This window comes from Anguilla anguilla, chromosome 1 (assembly GCF_013347855.1).
Source record: "Anguilla anguilla isolate fAngAng1 chromosome 1, fAngAng1.pri, whole genome shotgun sequence".
Lineage (NCBI taxonomy): Eukaryota > Metazoa > Chordata > Actinopteri > Anguilliformes > Anguillidae > Anguilla > Anguilla anguilla.
Window position 1 is genome coordinate 28,774,268 of NC_049201.1, and position 22,428 is coordinate 28,796,695.

Below are 22,428 nucleotides of genomic sequence, written 5' to 3' on the forward strand. Positions count from 1 at the left end.
GCAGGGATTGGGTAATGGCTCACGAGAAGAATGACGCAGTCTGACGAGTGATCTAACCCAAGGAGTTCCCAGAATCAATTCTTTACTTGAAAGACTTTGGGTGTGATGGGGTAGCTATTTAATGACAGAATGGCACCTCTAATCCCCTTGTGTCAGTAACAGGGTTCAGAATTTCAGGGATGTTCCGTGTGCACGATGCCTTTCAACTGGGTAGGAAGGGGAAGGAAGGGATGTTGAAAATGCTCTCTCTATTTCAGTATTCTAAACATGATAGTGACTTCAGTACAAGGGAGCACATCTTGTCCTCCATATTCAAACCCCCAAATCTATCTGCCTGGGAGAATTTAATAGCTCTAGTCATTGCTGTACATTCCTCTTTTATACAATGACATAGTGCATTTCATGGATTAATCTTCTGGGTGTTAAACCAATCTCAGTCGTTCCAACTTCAAGAGGAGTATGCCATTTATTATGGCTCCACAGATTCATTGAATTTTTATTTACAAACAAATATAGACACAGAAAAACGTGCACGTTTGCACATACACACTCACATAACCGGAAGCAAGTTTTCTCAACCACGCAATGCTTGGATGCACAGATTTTTGCCTTTCTCATTTTAAGTTATATTTTCAAATTATTTTTAATTCCTGACAATGTGTTTACATGTTTAAACATAATTAGCTTTCAAGTTACATTTTTATGTCATTATTTTTGGATTCTTGACAATGCATTTAAATGTTTACATACTGTATAATTACCTTTCAAGTTCCAGTAATGAGGTATTTAAATTATAACTCTGGATGAGCTACTAGTACTTAATAAGGTGATGTCCCCAGGTGTCCTTTCACAGCCTTTCTGAGCTGTTCTGTGCAGCAGTTTCCATGGAAATAAAAAAAAATGATTTTGCTGATGAATGGGCACGCGTAAGCATCATGTCGTATCCTTGACAACCCGTGCCACGTGAGTGACGGCCAGTGGCAAATTCTCAGGTGTTTCTCCAGATGCGCTGAATCTATGCACCTCTCAGTAAAATGGGAGCTAGAAGCTATGAGTGGTCGCTTTTCTGCTTTCACTCCAAAACAATAAATCTCAAAAATCCTGCCCTTCCTAAGCAACCCTCCGGGGGGCGCTGCGGCCCCTGCGCTCACTGATTTACACAGAAGGCTTGAAAGACAAGTACGGCTATTACAATTGTGTTAATTGCTTGTTCCTTGTGTAAAACTCTGGCTGTCAGAGGGGTTTTTAAAGGCCACTCTTCACACATTTCAAGGTTAAGAGCTGTCAGTATTTATTTATTTATTTATTTATTTATTTATTTATTTATCTATAAGATAACACCACCATGGGGATTTAACAAAGATTTGAGAAAAAGCAATGCTGACACTCTTTCGCCGATAAAGATGTCTCGGAAGAAAAGTCAACCCAGTCTGGATGACTGACTCAGCCGCCCATGTGACGAAAGCTCAGCTCTTCTCTGCCCCCCCCCCCCCCCCCCCAGACCTCAGCCTTGCCTCGGAGTGCCACGGGCATTGACAGGGTTAACGAGTTCCTTCCTCGTTTCACGCCGACATTCCGTTACGCGGTCGCCGGGACCCAGACGAAACGAGGCTGCGATTTCCCATTTACGACGTGATCGTTTCTGACAGCTGCTTGGTGCGCCGGATTTTTTCTCTCGCAAGAATTAATTCCAACACCCCTAATTGGACGCCGTTTTTTTATGCCATCTCCTTGTTGACGGAGGTCAGACAGCTTTGTTCGAAACAGGCGATCTGGCATCCTGAATCGAAGAATTCAACAGCACAAACATTACGGGTTTGGATCAACCGGAATAAACGAAAAGGACAAATGGTGTTTCCAACACTGTGTTCGCACACTATGGTCTCACTGATGTTCTGTTATCTCCAGGCAGAAAACGGTGGGGCAGGGCGCACTGACGGAGCTTCGCTGCACTGATGGAGCTTCAGGTCACTGGGCAGGACCAGATGAAGTGGGCGGAAACTCATGCTCATCGCTGCTTCCTACTCTCGTGAGGACTGCGTATCCCAGCGGCCACCCGCTGGCCTCTGCGCTCCACTCTGTCCCCCCCCCTCCCCCTAAGCCCCCTCCCAGGCCTCCGAAACCGAGGGATGTCCAGTTGAATTAGCTCCAGAGACGTCAGCGCCGGCTTGATCTCCCCCCGGAGCCGCGGACTGACAGCGAGAGCACCCTTTAATCTCCAGAATGCGTGCTGCTGCCTCTGTTGGTTTAACGTAGGCTTATTGCTGAAGGTGGGGTGGGCCTGCTTTTCAAAGTCACCACTGAGCCTCTGCACCCTTTTAACATGAGTGACTCTCAGTACGAGAAGTAGATTGATTCCCACATAATCGAACGCCCTCTCATTATTCCTAAACCATCGATTTTCGGCCTTGGGAACATTTTGGAATTCTTAGGTGTGACTTGGCCAGGGATTAATTCCAGAACCATCCGGGGACGGAGCTGGCTCGAAACACAAGTCTTCTGACTCGGTGGGCGTGCAGAAGCCAGATTAGCCGAGTCATCATGAGTGCTCTTAGCCGTAATGTGCTTGAGAGAAAAACAATATCAATAGTGGCTTGCAAGTTCAGCATGTCAAGAGAAAGATGTGCTCTGAGTGATTTTTGCTTGGGTAGAAGAAGCCCCCTTTATGTACACTTCTTCATTTTGCTGAACCATCTGTTAAGTTTACGTTAAAATATGGACAAACTGAGTTGGCCACATGGTTTACAGGTTGTCAGCAATTATCCACAGTTTCCACCAAACAAAAAATTGAGTAACAGATACACAAATGCATATTGCAGGTAAAAGACTGCATGGTACTGAAGAAAAAATCAGAAGGAGAACCACACTTTTCAGCCATGGTTAACACCAAAAGAAACCAGCTTAGATTTAAGCACAGGTAAAGCAGAATTGTTGCACCCTGACTGTATCCTCTTTTTATACTCAACTTGTGGCCCATAATGAAAATCTAATGGCCTACATCAGAAATCCACAGACCCATTTAACTGGCTATTTCCCCATCCAATCCTGACTAACTGCTTCAACACCAGGAGGTCATTTATGACCAATAACTTTAAGCAATAAGTGACGGCTAGCCACCGAACCACCCGCCGATACATTATTATTACTTAAGATGTTAATATAAAATTGTTCTTATCTTATTTTCTCCCTGAAGAGTTTTATGCACTGCATATATTCTGCATGTAACTATCAAGAGAAAGTTACAATGATGACTTAATGAGTGGTAATAATAAACTTTATATATGAAGCTGTTGGCATTGATCAGAGCTGACAATTTCTGTCAGGTACGTCAGTTCTTAAAGAAACCATTTAATTAACCGTATTTCATGAAATTATTTATCAAACCCGGAGTACCAGGTTTGTTGGTTGCTTCTACATTCAAATAATGGCTTCAATTAAGCATTGCAGCACTGTAGCTTTGTGGTAAGGGAACCTGTCTTGTAACTGAAAAGTTGTGTTTTTTATTCTTAGTTACATCGCATCCACTGCATCCTTGTGCAAGGTATTTAAACTGAATTGCATTAGGATATATGCAGCTGTGTAAATTAGTTGCAAGTAAGAATATAATCTAAGTTGCTCTGGATAAGGTCACTGAGTATTGGAGGAATGGTTTCCTCTATTATTTAATTTTTTTTATTTTTTGAGTAATAATAAAAAGCCCTGCTCTTTCCCCCCGCAGGAGAAGGAGGACCTCTCTCTTCAGCGTCAGTCACTTCAAAAATTGCGCAGCAACTTTCCGGTTTATTTCTCCTGAGCGGGCTTGAGGCGGAGCAGCCTTAATAATGAGAGCAGGAGCGAGCTGGTAATCCAGCAGCAGGAGAAAAGGGAGCAGGGGGAGAGAATGCATCGCGGCCCCCGCCGCGCGCCCCAGAGCGACAGCGACACAGCCGGTCTCACGGAAGCGCTCCGCCGTCTCCCTCCCTGCCGGGCCGAGCGGTCGGCGCTACCGAAAAGTGCGTCGCGGGACGGTCAGAGCAACCTGAGCGCACGGAGGGGAGGGCCGCTGTGAACGACCAGGGGCCCCGGAGTCCCGCGGTCCCCTCAGCAGATGTTTTCCCGGAAGGTTGTTAACAGGATAGAAGGCTGCCCTCCCCGTGGGGGACGGTGGGAGGGGCAGGGAGGCTGGGGGGAGGGTGGTGGGAGTTGGATTAAACTCGAGGAGCAGTTAAAGAGATTATTCCCGAAACAGAACCTGCTTTTTTAACCTCATCGCCGCTGTCACACTGGGAGGGTCCTTTGTCCTCCGACCTGCGCCCCCGCCATTCCGAATCCCCCTCCTCAGAACCCCGCCCCACGGCCAGGTGCCGGAGATCACCACCATCCTAGGTCAGATGCCAAACTGGAATTTACACCACCTGGTGGGATTGGACTACTTCTCCGACATCAGTGCTCAGCCCTGACATACATTGTGCCCAGAGGGACGCAGATACTTCAGAGACAGCTGGGCATTTTGTCCACTGATGGGCTTCACATAGTCATTGGGTGTCTTTTATTTTCTGCAACGTTTGTGTACAGAAGGTGAAATTCCCATTGCCATCATGTCTTTGCAAATGGGACTTTTTCTCTCCTTGTTTCTGTTTACAGTCCAAGCCACTGCAATCAAAGGTAAGCTTTGATTCATGTTTCGCTGAAGCTCCTTAAAAATTGTTCTTCCTGACTATAGCCTGCACTGATTGCACTGTTTCCCCATTCATCTTTTATGTAACATCATGTTTTCTTAAGTGGAAATGAGGGAAGGTGGTTTACTTCTAGACAGTGTACTTGTATTGCAGTTTCTCACAATGGAGGATGTACCAAGTTCTCTCCCTGATTTTAAGTTTGGTTCAGCTATTATGTCGAAATGCTTCCACTCTTCATTCTACATAATTTTGTAGAAAAACTTTGGGAAGAATGTGAAATGATTTGGACTTGTCTAGCATCTATCTAGCACCTATATTGCCTATTGTGCAGTACCACACAATGTTACTCTAAATTGATTCAAACTTTGTGCAGTTTGAGAAAGTTTATGTTTTTCCCCCTGTCTCCCTAGTGATTCTGTGCTGTGTGGTGCATTTCAGTGCTTTACAAACAGGTCCATATTCTGCATGGATCAGCTCTTCTGCGAGTAGAATTCTTTAATCCCACAGTGCTACATGACTGACTGCGTAATGGCAAAAATACAAGAAACTCTTTCAACCTACCGTTACAGTTTATTTATTTTTTCTGCAGATGTTGTTCGGCATCTTAATGCATCATAAATTATGGATGAAATGCATGAAAATCAATTTTGAGAACCAATTAACCTCTTTAGAGGGCAGTGGACGTAGAAACGTGGCTGAGGTTGACTGGATTTTTACTACAGGAGCGTATACATTCGAGGAGGAACATGCAGAGAAAGTAGAAAGGTTATGTATTCTGATAAACTGGTTTGAAAAACTTACGGTTATAATTATGCTGGCCCTTGTGAAACAATTTGAGCACTTTCTGTTTACAGTCTGAATATTTTTCCAGTGCAACTGGGCCTACTGTGAATGGCTCAGTTCATTATTGTGCTGTCTCTGACAAATGGAATTATTAAGCATCAAACCCTGATGATGTGGTTGCACTTACAGACCTTAATTGGTGCTCCTAACTCACAAGCTAAAGATACCTTTATGTTATAAATAGCAACAGATTTTGTTTTTTCAAAACAGTATTACGTGACAGGGAAACACATGGATTTTAAAGTGATATGTGAAGGATTTAGCGAAAGCTGTGAAAGTCTCTGCGCGCAATATGATTTAGCTCGCCTGATTTGGCTTTCACATTTCAGAAATCCATTCATTACCCGCAGAAACAAAAGGGGCCTGTTCCTAGACGTGCAGGACAGTAATCTTTTGTGGCTTGTAGCTCCACTGTGGAGCACTCAGCTCTCCGTCCCACGTTCTCGCACATGTGCACTGCAGAACGGGGACCCAAGTGGAACTTTGATTTGCTCAATACTTCTGCATTTGCTTTTATTAGACAGGAAGTTCAACTCAGTTCCAAGCTGCATTTCTCGCAGGCATTGTTTTCTCGGAACGCACAATCCATTGCTTCAGTGTAACACTTGAAATTTAACTAAACAAACGGAAATAAGGGTATAGTGGTTTGGATGACTGCGGCAGGAGCTTGAACTTTAAAGCTGACAAAAACACAGCGCTGGCGAAAGTTACTCCTGGAAAAGTGCCAGGTTGTTCTCTCTCCTGTGGCCCATGGTGGCCGTTCCAGGCAACCCCCGAGTGGCCGAAATGGTGATTGTACGGTAATTAAGTTAGCGCAGGCGAGAAATGTTCTTCCGATGTCAGAGATACTATGAAAAACTAAAGATACTCAACACTACTCTCCACACTCAAGGAAAACCAAAGCCAACCACAAGAAATTTGGTGGTAGTTTGGGTAAGGCTCAGTGTAAATACTTAAGTAATCGGTAATGTCTATCTGGAGTGCAGTTCTTTCCACCAATAATTAATTCTGTAGTTACAGTAAAAACTAAGTTTCAGTCGCAGTAAAAGCTTGAAGCAGTGCAGTACCTTCTCCATTGGAAGCGGGATGGAGGCCTTGCCCAAAATGACCAAATGAGTTGACCTCACACTTGCTGCCCACAAAGAGGGATCATTGGGCTTCATAATGTCGCATTCGAGGAATGGCAACATTGTTTAGAGTGCTGCCTCTTTGACTCTCTGGCCTACAAAATGTTGAGTCATCTCTGGGGGCATCTTCAGAGTGGCATTAGGCGACCATCAAGACTGATGTTGGTGTCCATTGGACTGACATCAATGGAACTCTTTGAAGTTCCCTGTTTTTGTGGCTCAGAGTGACAGGTTTGGTACAGCAAGTTTGGTGCAGCAAGTTTACTTTACCCCACAGATAGACATCCTGCAACTAGGAAAAGCTGCTTGCTATTGTGCTGAATTATTTGACTGTTGAGTCTATAATGTTTTCCTCATTGTTTTATCATGGAGGCTTTCACACAGTTTTAAAACTAAGGAGATAATTATTAGTATTTTTTTGTTTGTTTGTTTGTTTGGGACAGGTGCAGTTAAACATTAATACAATGCCAAACACAGTATTATATTCCGATCTGCATTCGATATGTTGTTATATTCAAAGTTGAGTATACTGTACTTGGAGAGAGTTAGGGTTAATAATTATAACAATAATGTTCTGGAGTGTTTTCTTGCTTAAAATGTGTCATCACAATAATTAGTTATCACAACAACAGTTAACACTTACCATTAATAAGATGTGCTGTGGTGCATATGTGAATAAAATACTTTAATCACAAAGTTGTTTGGTTACTAGGTGATGAGATATTTTTGTCTAATTCAATGTCTGAGGTCAGCTCTCTGCCTCCCACTTTTGTTGCTGCCAATGTTTCTCCTTTATTTTAACTCACAGTTAATAAATGTTTTGTTTTGTTTTCATTGCAAAACAGTCTGGTGAGTTCCGCAATTACCAAAATTAGTGCAAATGTTACCATAAAATGTGGAATTAATCCAGTCTTTATGTTTTGAAAATTTATTTTCAATTCAACATTTATGAAAAACAGAATGTAGTGAATTCAGCTATTGCCAAACTTATCTCACCAAACTGTCCACGTGTGAGAGACAAATTCTTCACATCTTTGTCCTATCCCATGTCTAATCCCATAATGGAGGTAACTGTGTACCACAACGCACTGTTCTTCACAAACTTGCCAAACTGTGCTCGTAAGAGAGTTCACATTAAGGTGATTGAATCCAGTACTTAATACATAAAAACCATCCTTTATGCTGGTATGAAAGCAGTTGACATTTTTCCATGGGTATTTGACAGTGTGTACGATGTGTCAATTTACCATCCTTTTTTGGAATATACAGTTTTTTTTTTCTTTGTGTTGCTTATGATGAGCTGTGGACAAACATCCTTATTTGGAGAAAATCTAATCTTGAATCTAGAGACTCAGAAAGTTGAAGACAAACAATGCTGTCCTGATTTGTTCCATTACGTTGTTTTTGTTGTAGTGCTTTAGGCCATAATCCAAGAAGCTATGCAGGTCGCCCGAGCCGTCTCCAGTGTCAGAAACCCAGGGATAATATCTTAAGAATGCCTCTGATGTTTGTCACCGGCTAAGAAATGTTCAATTCCTGACAAATTACTGAATGGAGGGACTGTGTTTGTGAGCCTAAGAAGGTTGCATAATGGCCTGGAACCAATTTGCTTCGAGGCAAAAGGCACAGATTTAAACTGTGCCAAAGCTTTTATACCTGTAATGAGTTTTTCTCTTTGTTAGTTTCCCGTACAGTATGTATTCTTTTCAGAATCATTCTTTTGTGCATTATGTTCTCGTGGCATGACTAAGAAAAGCAAAGAATGAATATTGTTTAAGGAACAATTGAAAGGAACAATTCTGAGTTTCAAGGCTTTTGCTCAGCTGTCGAGTGGAGGTAGAGACAGTATAGAACTGACAAATTCTGCTTGTAATTATGTGAACGGTGTGTGCCAAGGGCTATGACAAATCTGACTTCAGACTAAACGCAGGAAGATTCAGAAATAATCAGGTAAAAATCCCAGTGACATTCTCCTGGGAGCCTATCATGCTTTGAATACCACTGGCCTACTGCCACTGGCTTGTTCTTGTAATTTTGTGACTATATAATCGGAAATTGCAAGCACTTCCATAGGTTAGGGCAGGTTAGGGCTCAAGAGCTGCTTTATGAACTAAAGCAAATGAGAAGAAGCCTGTGAAATAGTTTAAGAAGCATTTTGTGGCACAAGCAGTATAGTCCCTAGCTGTATTATTAAATCCATAATTAATTATTAACTCCCTTAGTCTCAATTTCAAACTTTTAAAATATTTTCCGGAGTTTTTTTTCTCTACAGCATTTTTTTTTCTCTAAAGCACTTCAGGTAGCCCTTGTGAAGGTTCAGATGATATGTGGCAATTTTATGGAAAATATAGCTTGGTCAACAGTATCCGGAATAAGAATAGTCAAGAAGAAGCAGTGTTTATCCTGTTTAAATGAGCATGGCCAGAAAATACGAACACTTGAAGCTGTTATGAAGAAGTTGATGGTGAAGCTGAGTCAGCCTTGCCAAACTAATTTGTAAGTCAGACGCTTTTGCTCCTCATCATCAACTGTGTCCGTGAAATTTAGTGGTTTTTGTGTTCAGATGTAGTAAATAATGCGAAAATGGCCACAGAAATCGTGCAGTCATCACTTCTCCATCAGTTGAAATGAGGACAAAGATGGCGCGCGTACGCTGTATCTAACTGAGACTTCAATCTGCCATAGATTAATTCACAGCTGTCTAAAACAATAAACTGCAGTAGGCAGATTTTTCAATATGTGTTGACGCGCACTCGCTGTTCTATCACAGCCTGGCAAAGAGGCTATAACTCAAACACCCTAACATTTGGGCTCCGCACTGTACGGTCGCAGCTCCGTGTATCGTATTTCTTCTCCAAGCTTGGTCTCTCTCTGCCCTCTTTGTGCTAGAACCGTGTCCTTGGTCCTGGGGTGTCACTGTTCTTTTGGCCTTTCCATAAGCAGGAGTAGGTAGACCCACAGGGTGAGAAGACTGCCAGCCTGATGCAGTAGCTCAAATTTGCTGTATTAATCTGTATTCATCCGTGTTGTAGATAAGAAATAGTCAAATTCATTTTGTAGTCATTATGTTTCAGAACCCTTAAAAGTATATTTATTTATGCAAAAGCAAGATATAGATATTTAAGACATTATTATTCTATGGATATTTGCATGTTTAATTCTGGTTAATAATCTGAGTATTGTTCTTGGCACTCTAAATATATATATATATATATATATATATATATATATATATATATATAAAGCTCTAAATTAATTTCTATACCATGGTGACATCTGTAGCTCTGAAAAGCTCATATTAAATCGATATGTCAGTCAAAATAATCAACCTCAAATACTGGCTGGTATTCAAACTTTGTAAACAGAGCATGGAGTATGTTGACGTGTCAGTTAAAAATATTTTAATCACTTTCAAAAGCAATTAAAAAATAGCTGAATAAACCGTATCATGTTTTTGCTTCATCACAAGCATTTTTTTTCAGAATGTGGGAAATTATCCAAAGTGTTCACAAAAAATCCAGTCAACCAATAAAGAATAAATTCTTTTAAAATGTTACTTTGACCTTCAAAAATATACAATTAAAACAATTCTTCAATTATACATTTTTATGTTCTTTATTTAGTTTTTGTGTACATTATACTACCTTCACAAGTTAAATCTTTATTTTGTTGTTGCAGATCATGGCAGACCAGATATTTTGTCTGAAGTCAGAAACATGTACGACAAAGATTTAATGAAGCTTCTAAGAGCAACTAAACAGACGGAAAACATCAAGGCAACATCTGAATTGGGAAGACACCGAACGAGGAGGTCTACGTTTTATCAGTCTGGCGTCAAAGTCTGCCCTCAGGAAACCATCAAAGAGGTCATGGCCAGTCATAGATCATACTACAAACTGAGAGGTACAGTTAAGCCTAATGTTTCTGCTTAAAGATTAATTTCATCATCATTAATTTCATCATAAGTGGTATTCTTATTCTATATTGTGACAGTGTCTTTTCAGCTTGTGGATATTAACTGTGCAACTTGCAGTTTTACACAGCATCTATGCTTTTGTTGATCTTGCAATGTGAATTTTGATTATTCTTGCCTTCGAGACCTTGTAGGTTCCTCTGGATAAGAGCATCCACCAAATAATTAAATAGGAATGCTAATACGTGTGTGGTGAGACTGCTCCTAGAAAAAAAACTCATTGTAAGAATTGTGCTACGGTTCAACTATGCGGTCACAACATGTGGTCAGCACCTGTCTCAGATTCTGTGGGACAATCCAACATTCCAACTCTTTGTCCCAAGTCCTGCAACCACAGACAATGTCCTGCACTTGTTAAAGTTTTGGTATTTTTTCTGTGGTTGTGATTCTAATATGACATATAATTGTATGTTTCCATATACAATTATGGAGGTGACATTTTAGTCTATTACACTATTATCATTATTAGTAGCCTGATGTTGTTGTGGTGGTTGTCGGTATAGGTATTATATAAGCTATTATTATTTCCAGTGTTGTTCTTGTGAAATATAACTACTGACGTCCAGTTTCTTGCTAATAGGCAACCCTGATCTTGTCAGAGCACACAACTAGGTGAAACTTTTAGTTTTGCAGTAATATTTTTGATCTCAACAAAGTACAGCAAATTGCAGGAAAGATCAAACTAAGAAGTCTTTAAGCCACCTTGAATTAATCCTGAAGAAGGATGATTCAATTAAATTGATTAATTAATTACTTAATTGTTTTTTGCTAATATGTTATGTTATACAGGGCAACGGTGTTTCTTCCCCAACATTTCTTGCAGTATGTCCTGGAGAGTAGCAGAAATCTAGGGCAATGATTAAGAACACATAAGTCAAATTAGGTTTATTACCACGAGAACAGAGCAGATGTACTCTTCAAAACAACAACATTAAAGATTTATGTGAGCTGTGAAATAATAAATGATGCCTATGGGACATCCTCAGATGCCGGTCGTGAACCAGGAATGGGCTAAATTATCTGGGCTTTCAAAATCATTCCTCACAAGATCATAAGTTAGATAAACAGTTTATACACTTTGATGTTTCCATTTCTAAAACCTCAGCGAGCAAATGGAGAGATAAAAGTTTCAGTCGAAAAAGATGGCCATATCTTGATGATGTTGCTTTAGTACCACTGATAGCCCAGAAGCGCAACTGAATTTGGATATCTTTTATCTTATCTTGAGAGCAACGGATAGCATAGAAGCGCAGCTGAGTGCAGGCTGTTAGCTCAGAATTCCTGAACAGAAAGTGCAGCAGATTTGAGCCTAGGCTCCGTGTCTGTGCCCAGTTTGTCAGGAGGCAGTGTGGGAGGCTTTCCGGGTCTTTCTGGACCGGCTCCCGAGCAACGAGGAGTATCAGAGGTGGGTGTTCGCCTGCCAGCATGAGCCCCTCTGCCTGGATGACCTGGCCAGAAATTTCAGCCACTCCCAAGAGCACATTGACATGGTGCATAAGGTCAGCGTGCCCTGTCGTGACCCCTCCCCCTCTGACCTCTTACCCTTCCCGAGACACAAGGATTGATTTTAAAACTTATCAATAATTATTAATATTATAATTATTGATCATTTAAGACAATAAGACATTGAATAATTAAATTTTTTTCTCAATAGGCCAAATATAGCAAAGCCAGAAATGTTTATTAGCCTTTAACATTTTGCTAGATTTTATTCACTTATTTATTTATCTTTTTCTATTTTATCCTTTTCACAGAGAGTGGTCTCTGCAGAGGACAAGCAGCAGGAGCAGTAAGCACTGAGATTACTTTGACATGTCTTTAAAGTTTGGGGTCACCTTACTCAGAAATGGCTCTGCTCAGGATATAGCACTGTCATTTCACAGCAAGAAGGTCCCAAGTTCAAATCCAATAAAAGAGATAGAAGACCTCAATTAGAGGAAAGAAATGTTAAAAGATGTAAATAAATGTGGAGCTGAAATGTGCTTTGGGATCCTCATAATTATAAAGTTGAAAAGAAAACAGCATCTTCCCTGCTTCTTGGAGAGAGGAAACAGAAACGTATTACTGATTAATCTTAAAGTAGCCGACCTAGATAATTAAATTTTGGCACCCACAAACTCGGGGGTTCTTTGTTGACCATGAGCCCCTAATTAATGAGAACTTGTGAAGATTAAATATACAGACTGCAAACACATATCCTTGACTGTGTGTTTTCATGTATAAGTTGTTAAATGGGATCAATGACCATGTCTCTTCTAAACTTATTACACCATCAGAGAGGGAGTCATCTCAGAACCTGGACCATTAGAGGATCCCAATCCTGAGATAGCAGGTGAGTGTGTGTCAGTTGCCACCCTTCAAACGTCCTATTTACTCAATTGAATCTCATTAACAGATTTTCACTTGGTCTCCATTGTTGCATCAGAACCTGGAGAACCAACCACAGCATGGGCTTTTTCTGACCCCGTTCCCCGTGACATCATCGGTGGCACTCAGGTAAGGATCGAGGCCTGTGATCTCCCTTGTGTCTCCTGGAGAACCAGTGTTCTGTTCTTGGTGTCAAAATTTGAGTTTCTAGTTGGTGGGAAACTCGGTGGTAGTGAGGCCACGTCTCAGACTTCGATCATTATCAGATCCTTGATGGCAAACAAAGCTGAAAATGAAAAATGGGATGCATTGATTCCACTGTTGCCTGCACTGTCCTACTTTTGTTTATCTCAAATGTGGACGTTCGATCCAGAAGATACAGGCTACTGCAACTTTTGTGATAATGCAAAAGCAACTTTTTGCTCATTTAAGCAATAACTGTGTTTGCAGTGAGTGTGGAGCTGTTAAACTGTATTTGTTTAACTTTACTTCTTCTCACCTCCTCCCAGGACACAGACCTTCCCAACATTGTGCCCGAAATGATGGTGGAACAGGTGGTGGAGTTCAGCATCACCATTTTGGACCCCGGCTACAGTGAATTGTTGAACGACCCTGACACGGCCCAGTACCATGACTTTGCCCGCAGTCTGCACGATCAGGTGAGGAAATGGGAGCTCAGCTATAACCCTTGCCAACTGTCTGTCATCTTTTCCTCCACCCCCCTCCCTCCTCCCAAGATGATACAGGGATTTCATGTCTTCCTGTCCTATGGAGTGGCAGAATTAAGACGTAAATCACACAACTCAGTAAGGTTAAGATGTAGAGCCAGCTGGAGGCCTGTCAAAGTGTTGATATCATTGGCTGTTGTGACCCAGAACTGCAAACATCCTAGCCCAGCTTTGAGCCCTCTTGAGAAGCGTAAATAAGCTTACGACAAAGAGTCAAAGTGAAGTCCTGCAAAGCCGGTTGACAGCTGGACGCTTCAAGAGGTGGGATGAAATTTGCAGTCCTGAAAGAAAGGCAAAGCAAGCGAGTTTTTAAAAGAATAAGAAAGATTCTGTTTTTTGGGGATAAAAAAAAGATTTATTGCTCTTAACGAAATCATAGTTCTGTGATTTAGTGCCACCTACTGGTGTCAAATTCATTCAAAATCCAATTAGTCAAGATCAATTGAAGTGGTGTCAATGTCATTAGAGAGATGATTAAAGTTCACAAGGGCATCTGTCAAAAAAAACAAAAACTTTTATCTAACAAGACTGTTTCACTTCAGCCTGAAATTAATCTGAATTTTCAAAAGCATTTAAAAGATGAAACTGACCAATTTTTAAAAGTAAAAAATAAATAAAAAATTAAGGGTAGTCACAGTTCTATTCCAACTTTTTCTCTTTTTGCAGATGGTGCTTGTGTTTGAAAAGCTTCCAGGATTTAAGGAGATCCGAGTCTTGGGATTCAGGTGAGTTGGTGAGGATACTTCGGCCCAAAGTGATGTTATTTCCAGAAGTTTCTCAAACTACACAAAGACGTATTTCATTTCCTAGGACTTTTTGTGCTGAACGCCTCTTTTTGCGCATATATTTTTACAGGTCTATTAATTCTTGAGGTTAATATTTTGGTGAAAACAACTGAAAAAAAAAAAAAAAACGACAGATGGCAAAAAGGGTACTATCCTGATTTCATGATGCCTTAGGCACCAAGTAATGGTATGATGGTAATCATCTTCCAAAGTGTGTGTACGACCTGATGAGTGATAGTTATTATGGTAGATATTGCTAAAATGGTCTGATTGCCTTTTCATTGTATGCCATGGAGCTCCAATAGAATTCTCTCACGGGATTGATTTTAAAATTCATTGACTGCACACTGTTAACAAAGGACATTGAGGGCCAAAATAGTGGATATTCTTTCTCCTCACATACATAGATGATAGGGTCAACTTTACACTGAAAGGATTTAAATTAGCTGCCTTCAATGCTTTATTGAAGAAAATACTTTGATACCGACTCTTTACTGGACATGCTGCGATAATTGCTCTAGTTTTTTTTCTGCAGGGTGATTGCTCATTGTCCAGCAACAGAGTGCACTTAAAGAAAATGAGATGAAATTCCATAAAATTAATTTGTTCTAAGAATGTGTATGAATTAAAATTCCATGGCGACTATTCTACTGGACTGACTCGAATGCATATGTCATAAAGCATTTTGTGCTGCATGCTAACCTTAATGTTCACTTTCACTAAAAGTTGCTCTGGTTATTTGATCAGAGCAATGGGATGTGTCTGAAGTAGCTGCCAGCTCCAAGTTTATCATACTTGTTCCTTGCCAGATCAGGGCAGATGGCTTATCATGATCGTATCGCCCAGCTGAAACTGCTTCATTAAATATCCAGTTGCTCAAATGGGTCATATAAACAAGTTGTGCATTTTCTCTAACAGGTCATGTTTGATGTTTCCTTCATTAGACTGATAAAATCTCATTTGGTGCTGAGCCTTTAGTTTCACAAAAGAATTGTGTGCATGCATGATATGACATTGTGTGTGAGCATTGCTAATGCCTCTTTATTGTTCTAATAATGAGAACAAGCCGTTCTATTGTTCCACCATTGCTAAATCCATCGAGTGCGAGGATTCCACAATATTTAAAGGGATAGTTCACTTTCTGGGTTTCTTTTAATATTATTTCAGTTTTCAGTCTGCAGTGAAATATATTTTTGATATTCATTGAACTCTCTGATGACCTGCTGGCTCCACAATGGCAAGTATAGGGATTTCAATGGTTTACGGTCTAAAGCCAGAAAATGCACTTCAGGTCATTCCAAAACAGCTTGTACAGTGCCATTATCTTTTTAGAGTTCTCTACAGGCGATACATATGGACAGATTAATTTCACAGCATTTATTAAGAATTATAAACATAAAAATGTGTTTTTTATATTGCACATTCACTTTCATTAAGATGAAGGTCACACGTGCCATAGGATATAGCTCCAAAAAAAAATAATTTTAAGCATAACATTTTGGAAGTACAGTCAATAATCATAACATACCCACATACAACCCCAGGTGACGTAATGTCACTGTGATTTAACTCAGAAATAATTTTCTTGCATTTTTAACCGTTGTCATTACCTATTAAAATTATTTAAGGGCATGGTTTCTCAAATAAATACTGAAATGCCTTGAAAACATGTTTGAGCACAGCTCATTATAATTTATCCGTACCAGTGGCCTATGACCTTTTCCACAAAAAACACAGCCTCAGCTACAGATAATTATAATGCAGTACTTACTCCTTATTTGTTTTCTGGTTACGCAGATCTGGGGGCGAAACGGTGCGCTGTGCTGTGGTGTTTGAGACAGATGCAACAGGCTGTAACGACTACATGGATGAGATCATGCACACGGCCCATGGGGAAACAGAGCCTAAGGACACAGAGTTTGTCTCCGCTGGTCCAAGCCTGAAGGAGATGGTGGCCAAGGCCCTGAGCGACCAGACCTCCTTACCTGTAGATGTACAGTCTCTTAGCTTTGAGCCGGGTAGGCCAAAGCCAGAGGTTTTTTGTTTGCTTGTTTGTTTGTTTGTTTGTTTCTTGGCCAGACATAAATTTGAAGCTTATTATAAATGCACTGACATTTCTGCCCTTAAATGTTATTTTACTGGAAATAAATAATTTCTCCCAACAATGGCAATACATAACAAATGACGTAAGTGACAAATAGCGATAAAGATTCCAGACAGAAAACACATTACAGATGCATTATTTTCATTAATGCCCATTTTGCCAATTAGTTCAAAAGCCTTGGAAGTCTTAAAAAATGAATGTAACTGATTTATTTGTTAATTTTATATTTTAACTAGACAATCTGCCACAGCCGACCATGCCAATAGCCACAGAAATTGCTGAAGAGCTAAATAGAGCTGTAAGTTTTTTGATTAATTTTCTTCAGGCAACACAGCTAAATTCAAGCATGACACAATTATGGCTTGTGAAATTAAAAACATTTGTCAATGGCAATCGCTGTTCACAGCCGCCAGAACCAGACTCCCACAATGAGCTGACGGTGGCTACACCTCAGCCAGAAGACGACGTAGAAAAGCCTCACGTCCGTGTCTCCCTTGCCCCTGTTGCGAGGGAAAATGACCTTGAGACCCTCCTGGACCCCACAGCCATTCCAGAAGAGGCGAATGTGAAAGAAATGAGCAACTCTGAGGTAAGTGAGCATCCCAGTGACATTGTCACAATAAGGTTGTTACAATTTTAATGTGGGGCATGGAACTGGGTGTGTGCCTTAATCAGCAAAGAAATTACAGTGCCGTAAAAAGTATTTGTCCCCTTTCTGATTTCCTCTATTATTGCATATTTGTCACACTGAATGGTTTCAGCTCTTTAGCCCAAATGTAATATTAGACAAAGGGTAACTGAGTAAACACAAAATGCATTAAAAAAAGATTATTTCATTTATTTAATGAAAAAAGTTATCAAACACCCTTATCACCCATGTGAACAAACAATTGCCCCCTTAAACGTAATAAGTGGTTGCTTCATGTTTAGCAGAAATAACTGCAACCAAAAGCTTCCTATAATTTGATATCAGTCTTTCAAATCGCTGTGCTGGAGTCTTATCCCACTTTTCTTTGCAGATCTGCTTCAGACAATTTGGTAGATTTTTCCAGCATGAAGTGCTCATTTTAGGTTCTACCACAGTCACAGAATCTTTATTTGGTTCAAGTCAGAACTTTGACGAGGCCACTCCAAAACTTAATTTAGTTTCTTTTCAGCCATTCAGACTTGCTTTTGTTTTTTTGGATCACTCTCTTGCTGCATAACCCAATTAAGCTTCAGCTTCAGCTCATGGACAGATGACCGGACATTCTCTTCATCTGTCTTTAGAACATTATCTCAAAATGCTTGGGGATCACGAAGGTGCATTTTTCAAATGTGAGACAAGTATTGATGTTTCTCTTAATTAGCAGTAGTTTCTGCCTTGCTGCTCTTTCAAAAATCCTTATTGTTGAGTCTCAAATACTTTCCTTACCTGAAGCTAGAGAGGCCTGTAGTTCTTTGGATGTTCCCTTGGATAACTTTTGTGACTACCTGGATGAGTTGTCGCTGTGCCCTTGGAAAATTTTGGAAAGGCTGGCCACTCTGGGGAAGATTCACCACTGTTCCAAGTGTTCTCCATTTGGAGATAATGGCTCTCTCCGTGGCTCAGTGGAGTACCAGAGCCTAGGAAATTGCTTTGAAACCCTTTCCAGATTGATATATTTCAACAGCTTTTCTTCTCATCTCTTCTGGAATTTCCTGTCATTGTGGCATAGTGTGCTTATAGAAACTTTGTGCTGACTGCTGCACTCTGATGGTATGGTTCAATTTGAGTGAGGCTTAGATTCAGCAGGGCTGGCTGCAATCCACCCTGGATGTGTTCAATGAGCTGAATCTAATTATCAATTAAATTATCGAATTAAAGACAGGTGAATCAATAGGCTCCTAATTGGAAAAAGTATGGACACCTGGCCACTAAAACTAACCATTTGGTACATAACAAATAATCCAAAGACAAAGCAAATCATAACAAATCAAACATGCGTTGTGTTAACAAGTTTAAGGAAAGAATTACTTAACTTAAACACCTGTGCTCAACAACTATATAAGTAACAGTAACTAAAAAGGCCAGCATACACAGCGGTCCCCCAGGTTTGAGAACCACTGCCTTAACCAGTTGGTATTTATGACTTTGTTCCACAGTTTGATAGCATGGCCATAACATCAGCAGCTCCTTCCTTGGTCGACCATGTTGTCACAGACAGTGTGACAGAGCCACCCAGTGCAGTGCCTCCCGCTACATCTGTGTCACCCACCAGCCCGCCGGGTGAGCAGCCGCCAGCAAACAGTGACCCACAGCCGCTGCCTGAAGAGGGCGCTGACAAAGTAGGTCTAGTGGAGGATGAACACCTTCCTATAGACCCTGAGGTGGCAGAAGGTGAAGGTGAAATAATTGTTCAGCATGAACCAACGGACACCATCGAGGATAGAGGTGTTCCAGAGGTGACTCCCATGCCAGAAAGTGGCGCAGCAGGTGAGATGCATTTGCCCCTTAAATGATGGAAGGTCAGAATTAGAAGTGTGATGTGTGAGGGCTACTTGTACTTGCTGAAGGAATAAATAATCAGGATACAGATTTGATAAGGGAAGTAATTATGTCCAGATGAGTATTCTATTTCAGGATCAAGTGCTTAGCTCATTTTTTCATTTGCATACACCCAGGCCATCTAACAAATAATTAATTAAGACCTTCAATAATGGTTGAGGTAAAGGTTGCAGAGGTTCAAAAGTGCAAAAATAAATGAGACTGGTGAAAATGCCAATGATGCAGAAAGTGGTGCGAGTGTCATGCAGCTAATTCGGTTTTAGTGCTAATTTGGATGCAAGTACACTGCATGCATAGTAATTGTGTAACTAATTCCTGCTGAAAGTACTGTGCAACTGTCATGTAAGCACATTCTTATTTGCACCTAATTGCATATGGACAGGATTCGTTTTGTGGACAGCTTCAAGGTTGAGGTTTGTGTCAGGGATAGGTCTAGGGTTCTTTTGGTGTGATTTGTAATTATGATGGCAATATACATTAGTTATCCAGCAGGTAAAATGTAATTATACTGAGTGTCATTATTTGAGTGTTACACATTGTGGGGTTTTGCCTCATTAAGGACCAGTTGATGCTTATTAATATTGAGCTATTATATTTACATTTGCCTCTCTATTCATTTCTGCATTCTATGTTCTTCAGAGTTGCCATCAAACACAGAGACTGAATCTTCAGAGAACAGTGAAGGAGGGGCAGACGATATACCGTTGGATGATAGCCCCATGCTGCCAGATGTCACAGCTACCTCGTCTACAGATCTAGAGCCCCCTGAAGCTCCATTAACCGAGTCCCCTACAGTCGAACTTGCAAGAGGACCCACAATGGTCGCTGTGACACTGGCTGATTTCAAAATGGAGCCAGAAGTGTTCACCACAGAGGCCATTGTTACGGTAACAGAAGAGCATGCGGTTCAAGACCAAGAGGATCGACCTCCTCCCAGTTTGGGGTCCCCGTCGGGCGACGAGGGCACAGAGGACATCATGGGGGATCTGGATGGTGAGAGCATGGAAAGCAATGGCATGCAGGACTATGGGAGTGGATACCCCTCTGAGACGGGCGATCGCCCCTTCGAGTCCACGCCGCCCCCGCCACTCAAATACCTGACCACACCCTCGATGACCACGGCCAGCAAGGGCAAAGAGTTAGTGGTTTTCTTCAGCTTGCGAGTCACTAACATGAATTTTTCAGACGACTTTTTCAACAAGAGCTCCCCCGAGTACCAATCACTGGAGAATACATTTCTCGAACTGGTAGGTAAACACATCTTTGTACTTGTCATTCTTTCTCTTCATAGCTTGTTTTCAGTTCTTCATTACTAGCTTCAGGCTGTGGACCATAACAATTATGATAATCTCAGTGTGCAGTGTATGAAGTCTGACACTGTGCTCTCTTTGGAGCTCTGCCATAGGCAGGACCAAAATAGTTTGTGTTCACCATTCTTGAACCTACTTTTTGGACAAATGAGGATACAAGCTGTGTCTTTACCTTATCACTGCTGTGTGGCTTACAGACCTTAAACTGTTGTTATCTTCACCTCACACATGAATTATTTATATTTACACTAATGCTATTTTCTTGAAAAAAAAAATCTCAGGAGATACTGTATGCTTCCTTTACATTTATACAGTTCAGGAAGAGCATTTAAGGTCCTAACTATTTCAATGACATCTGCTGCTATTAGCAAAGATACTTATCAAGATCTCTTCAAATTAACATTGTGGTTAGAACTTCTGTATGGACACGAGTGTAACCACGGGATATGTTTAGGACAGAGCCACTGATACTGGGTTTATCATTTGATGTAGAACACAGGCATCAAATTGGCCAGGGTATGTTTGTTTGAGCTGATGGAGAGAAAATGGCCGTTTAATGGGCTGCAGTGTGAACTGAGGCCCATCTTTATCACACCGACAGTTAAGTATTTTTGTTGTTGTTGTTTCGACCAGACACAGTTCACTGAACCCAATGACAGGCCAAACCCAGGAGCCTCACAGAGATTTGAGAGCGGGAAGCAGAGGACATTAGCCTCGATACCGGTACCTCCTTATTGGCCTCAAACTTGTCACGCCTTGCAGAAAGCACAATGTGCTTCTCTCCTCTTCAACGGCTTTTCGCTCCAAAAATTCTTTCATAACAATTTTCAAACCTTGATCCGCTTTGCTTCTATTTTCCAATTATTCAAATTTCAAATTTAACATGAGCGCAACCTATTTTTCTAACAATTACTACACCAGCAAGTGTATTTACTAATCAGCTTTGCAATGGCGCATTACCAAAATTAACCATCTTGTCAAAAAGTGGCATCCCTCTAGCTTTTAATTGCTTGTTGTCTTTGTTAGATTGTTCATTCTTTTAACCTTGAGAGGCTGCAATTTAGTTTCCTGTCACTCCTTATGAAGTGTCTTCTGTTTTATTTTCTGAAGAAAAATACCTCTATCGAGTGTATTCTGCCTTACTCTCCTGTATAAAATGGACCATACAGACACGTCCACATGGTTTTATTTCTGCTCAGATCAATCAAAGTGAGAAAGGGCTTTACAGCAGTAAGACACAGTTTATTATTTATGCATCATTTATTATTAATTTATTATAATTATGTGTTTATTATACCAAATATGTATTTTCCATCATGTTTCCTTGCCTTTTCAAGGAGCTTTAAAGAAAACACGTTGAGCCAGGGTGAGTTCACCCTGTCCTGCCTGTCTAACAAGGTTTTATATGTAACAATCAAACTAATCTGAGCAGATTGGATTTTTACGGATGTATCTTTAAATCATGTTCTGGGTTGTGCTGCATTGTTATTTTAAATATTTTTACGTGCATGTATTTATTTTTTCTTGCTTGTAATTACATTTGCTCAACCAACAGTACAGTTTACCTCCATCAGTGGTCTTGTCAAAGCTGAACTTTCTGAAATTGTGGGAATGATAGCATCCATAATAAAAACAAACCACAGTACAAATCTTGTGGTGGCATGTGTGAAGTGTGTATGCAGATATAGACATTTAGGTGTGCATAAGAAACTTTGTGTAGGACATGATGACATCACAAAAGCATATCACATGAGAATATTGAATAAAGATGGTAGATGTGGTGAATAAAGTAGATAGTAACAAAACCGATTTACCTTTTATTTGAAATTAGAAAAATCTCCCAACTTGTTCTGCACTGTTGCTCAGTGAAAAGTATGCCTGCCAGAAAGTTTAAGGGCATTCAGTCACCTACTGACTGCCAAGAGTGTGAGTTTACCTCATTGTAAATTGTTTGTTGTGTATTTTATTTACAAGTTTAGAGCCTATCATCATTAAGATGCCTAAAC

The 22,428-nt window shown here is 40.6% G+C and overlaps 1 protein-coding gene across 1 annotated transcript in view; it reads left to right on the forward strand.

The window, feature by feature from the left end:
* The first annotated feature begins 4,275 nt into the window (after positions 1 to 4,275).
* impg1b (interphotoreceptor matrix proteoglycan 1b) overlaps positions 4,276 to 22,428 on the forward strand; it is a 32,877-nt gene continuing 14,724 nt past the window's right edge. Inside the window, exons 1-14 of the mRNA XM_035387430.1 lie at positions 4,276 to 4,644; positions 10,307 to 10,531; positions 11,934 to 12,100; positions 12,356 to 12,390; positions 12,878 to 12,933; positions 13,027 to 13,097; positions 13,478 to 13,627; positions 14,363 to 14,421; positions 16,279 to 16,499; positions 16,822 to 16,883; positions 16,992 to 17,174; positions 18,710 to 19,040; positions 19,752 to 20,359; positions 21,056 to 21,145. Of these exons, the coding sequence (XP_035243321.1) occupies positions 4,578 to 4,644; positions 10,307 to 10,531; positions 11,934 to 12,100; positions 12,356 to 12,390; positions 12,878 to 12,933; positions 13,027 to 13,097; positions 13,478 to 13,627; positions 14,363 to 14,421; positions 16,279 to 16,499; positions 16,822 to 16,883; positions 16,992 to 17,174; positions 18,710 to 19,040; positions 19,752 to 20,359; positions 21,056 to 21,145 (2,325 nt within the window). The 5' untranslated portion in view covers positions 4,276 to 4,577. The remainder of the gene's footprint in view (positions 4,645 to 10,306; positions 10,532 to 11,933; positions 12,101 to 12,355; positions 12,391 to 12,877; positions 12,934 to 13,026; positions 13,098 to 13,477; positions 13,628 to 14,362; positions 14,422 to 16,278; positions 16,500 to 16,821; positions 16,884 to 16,991; positions 17,175 to 18,709; positions 19,041 to 19,751; positions 20,360 to 21,055; positions 21,146 to 22,428) is intronic.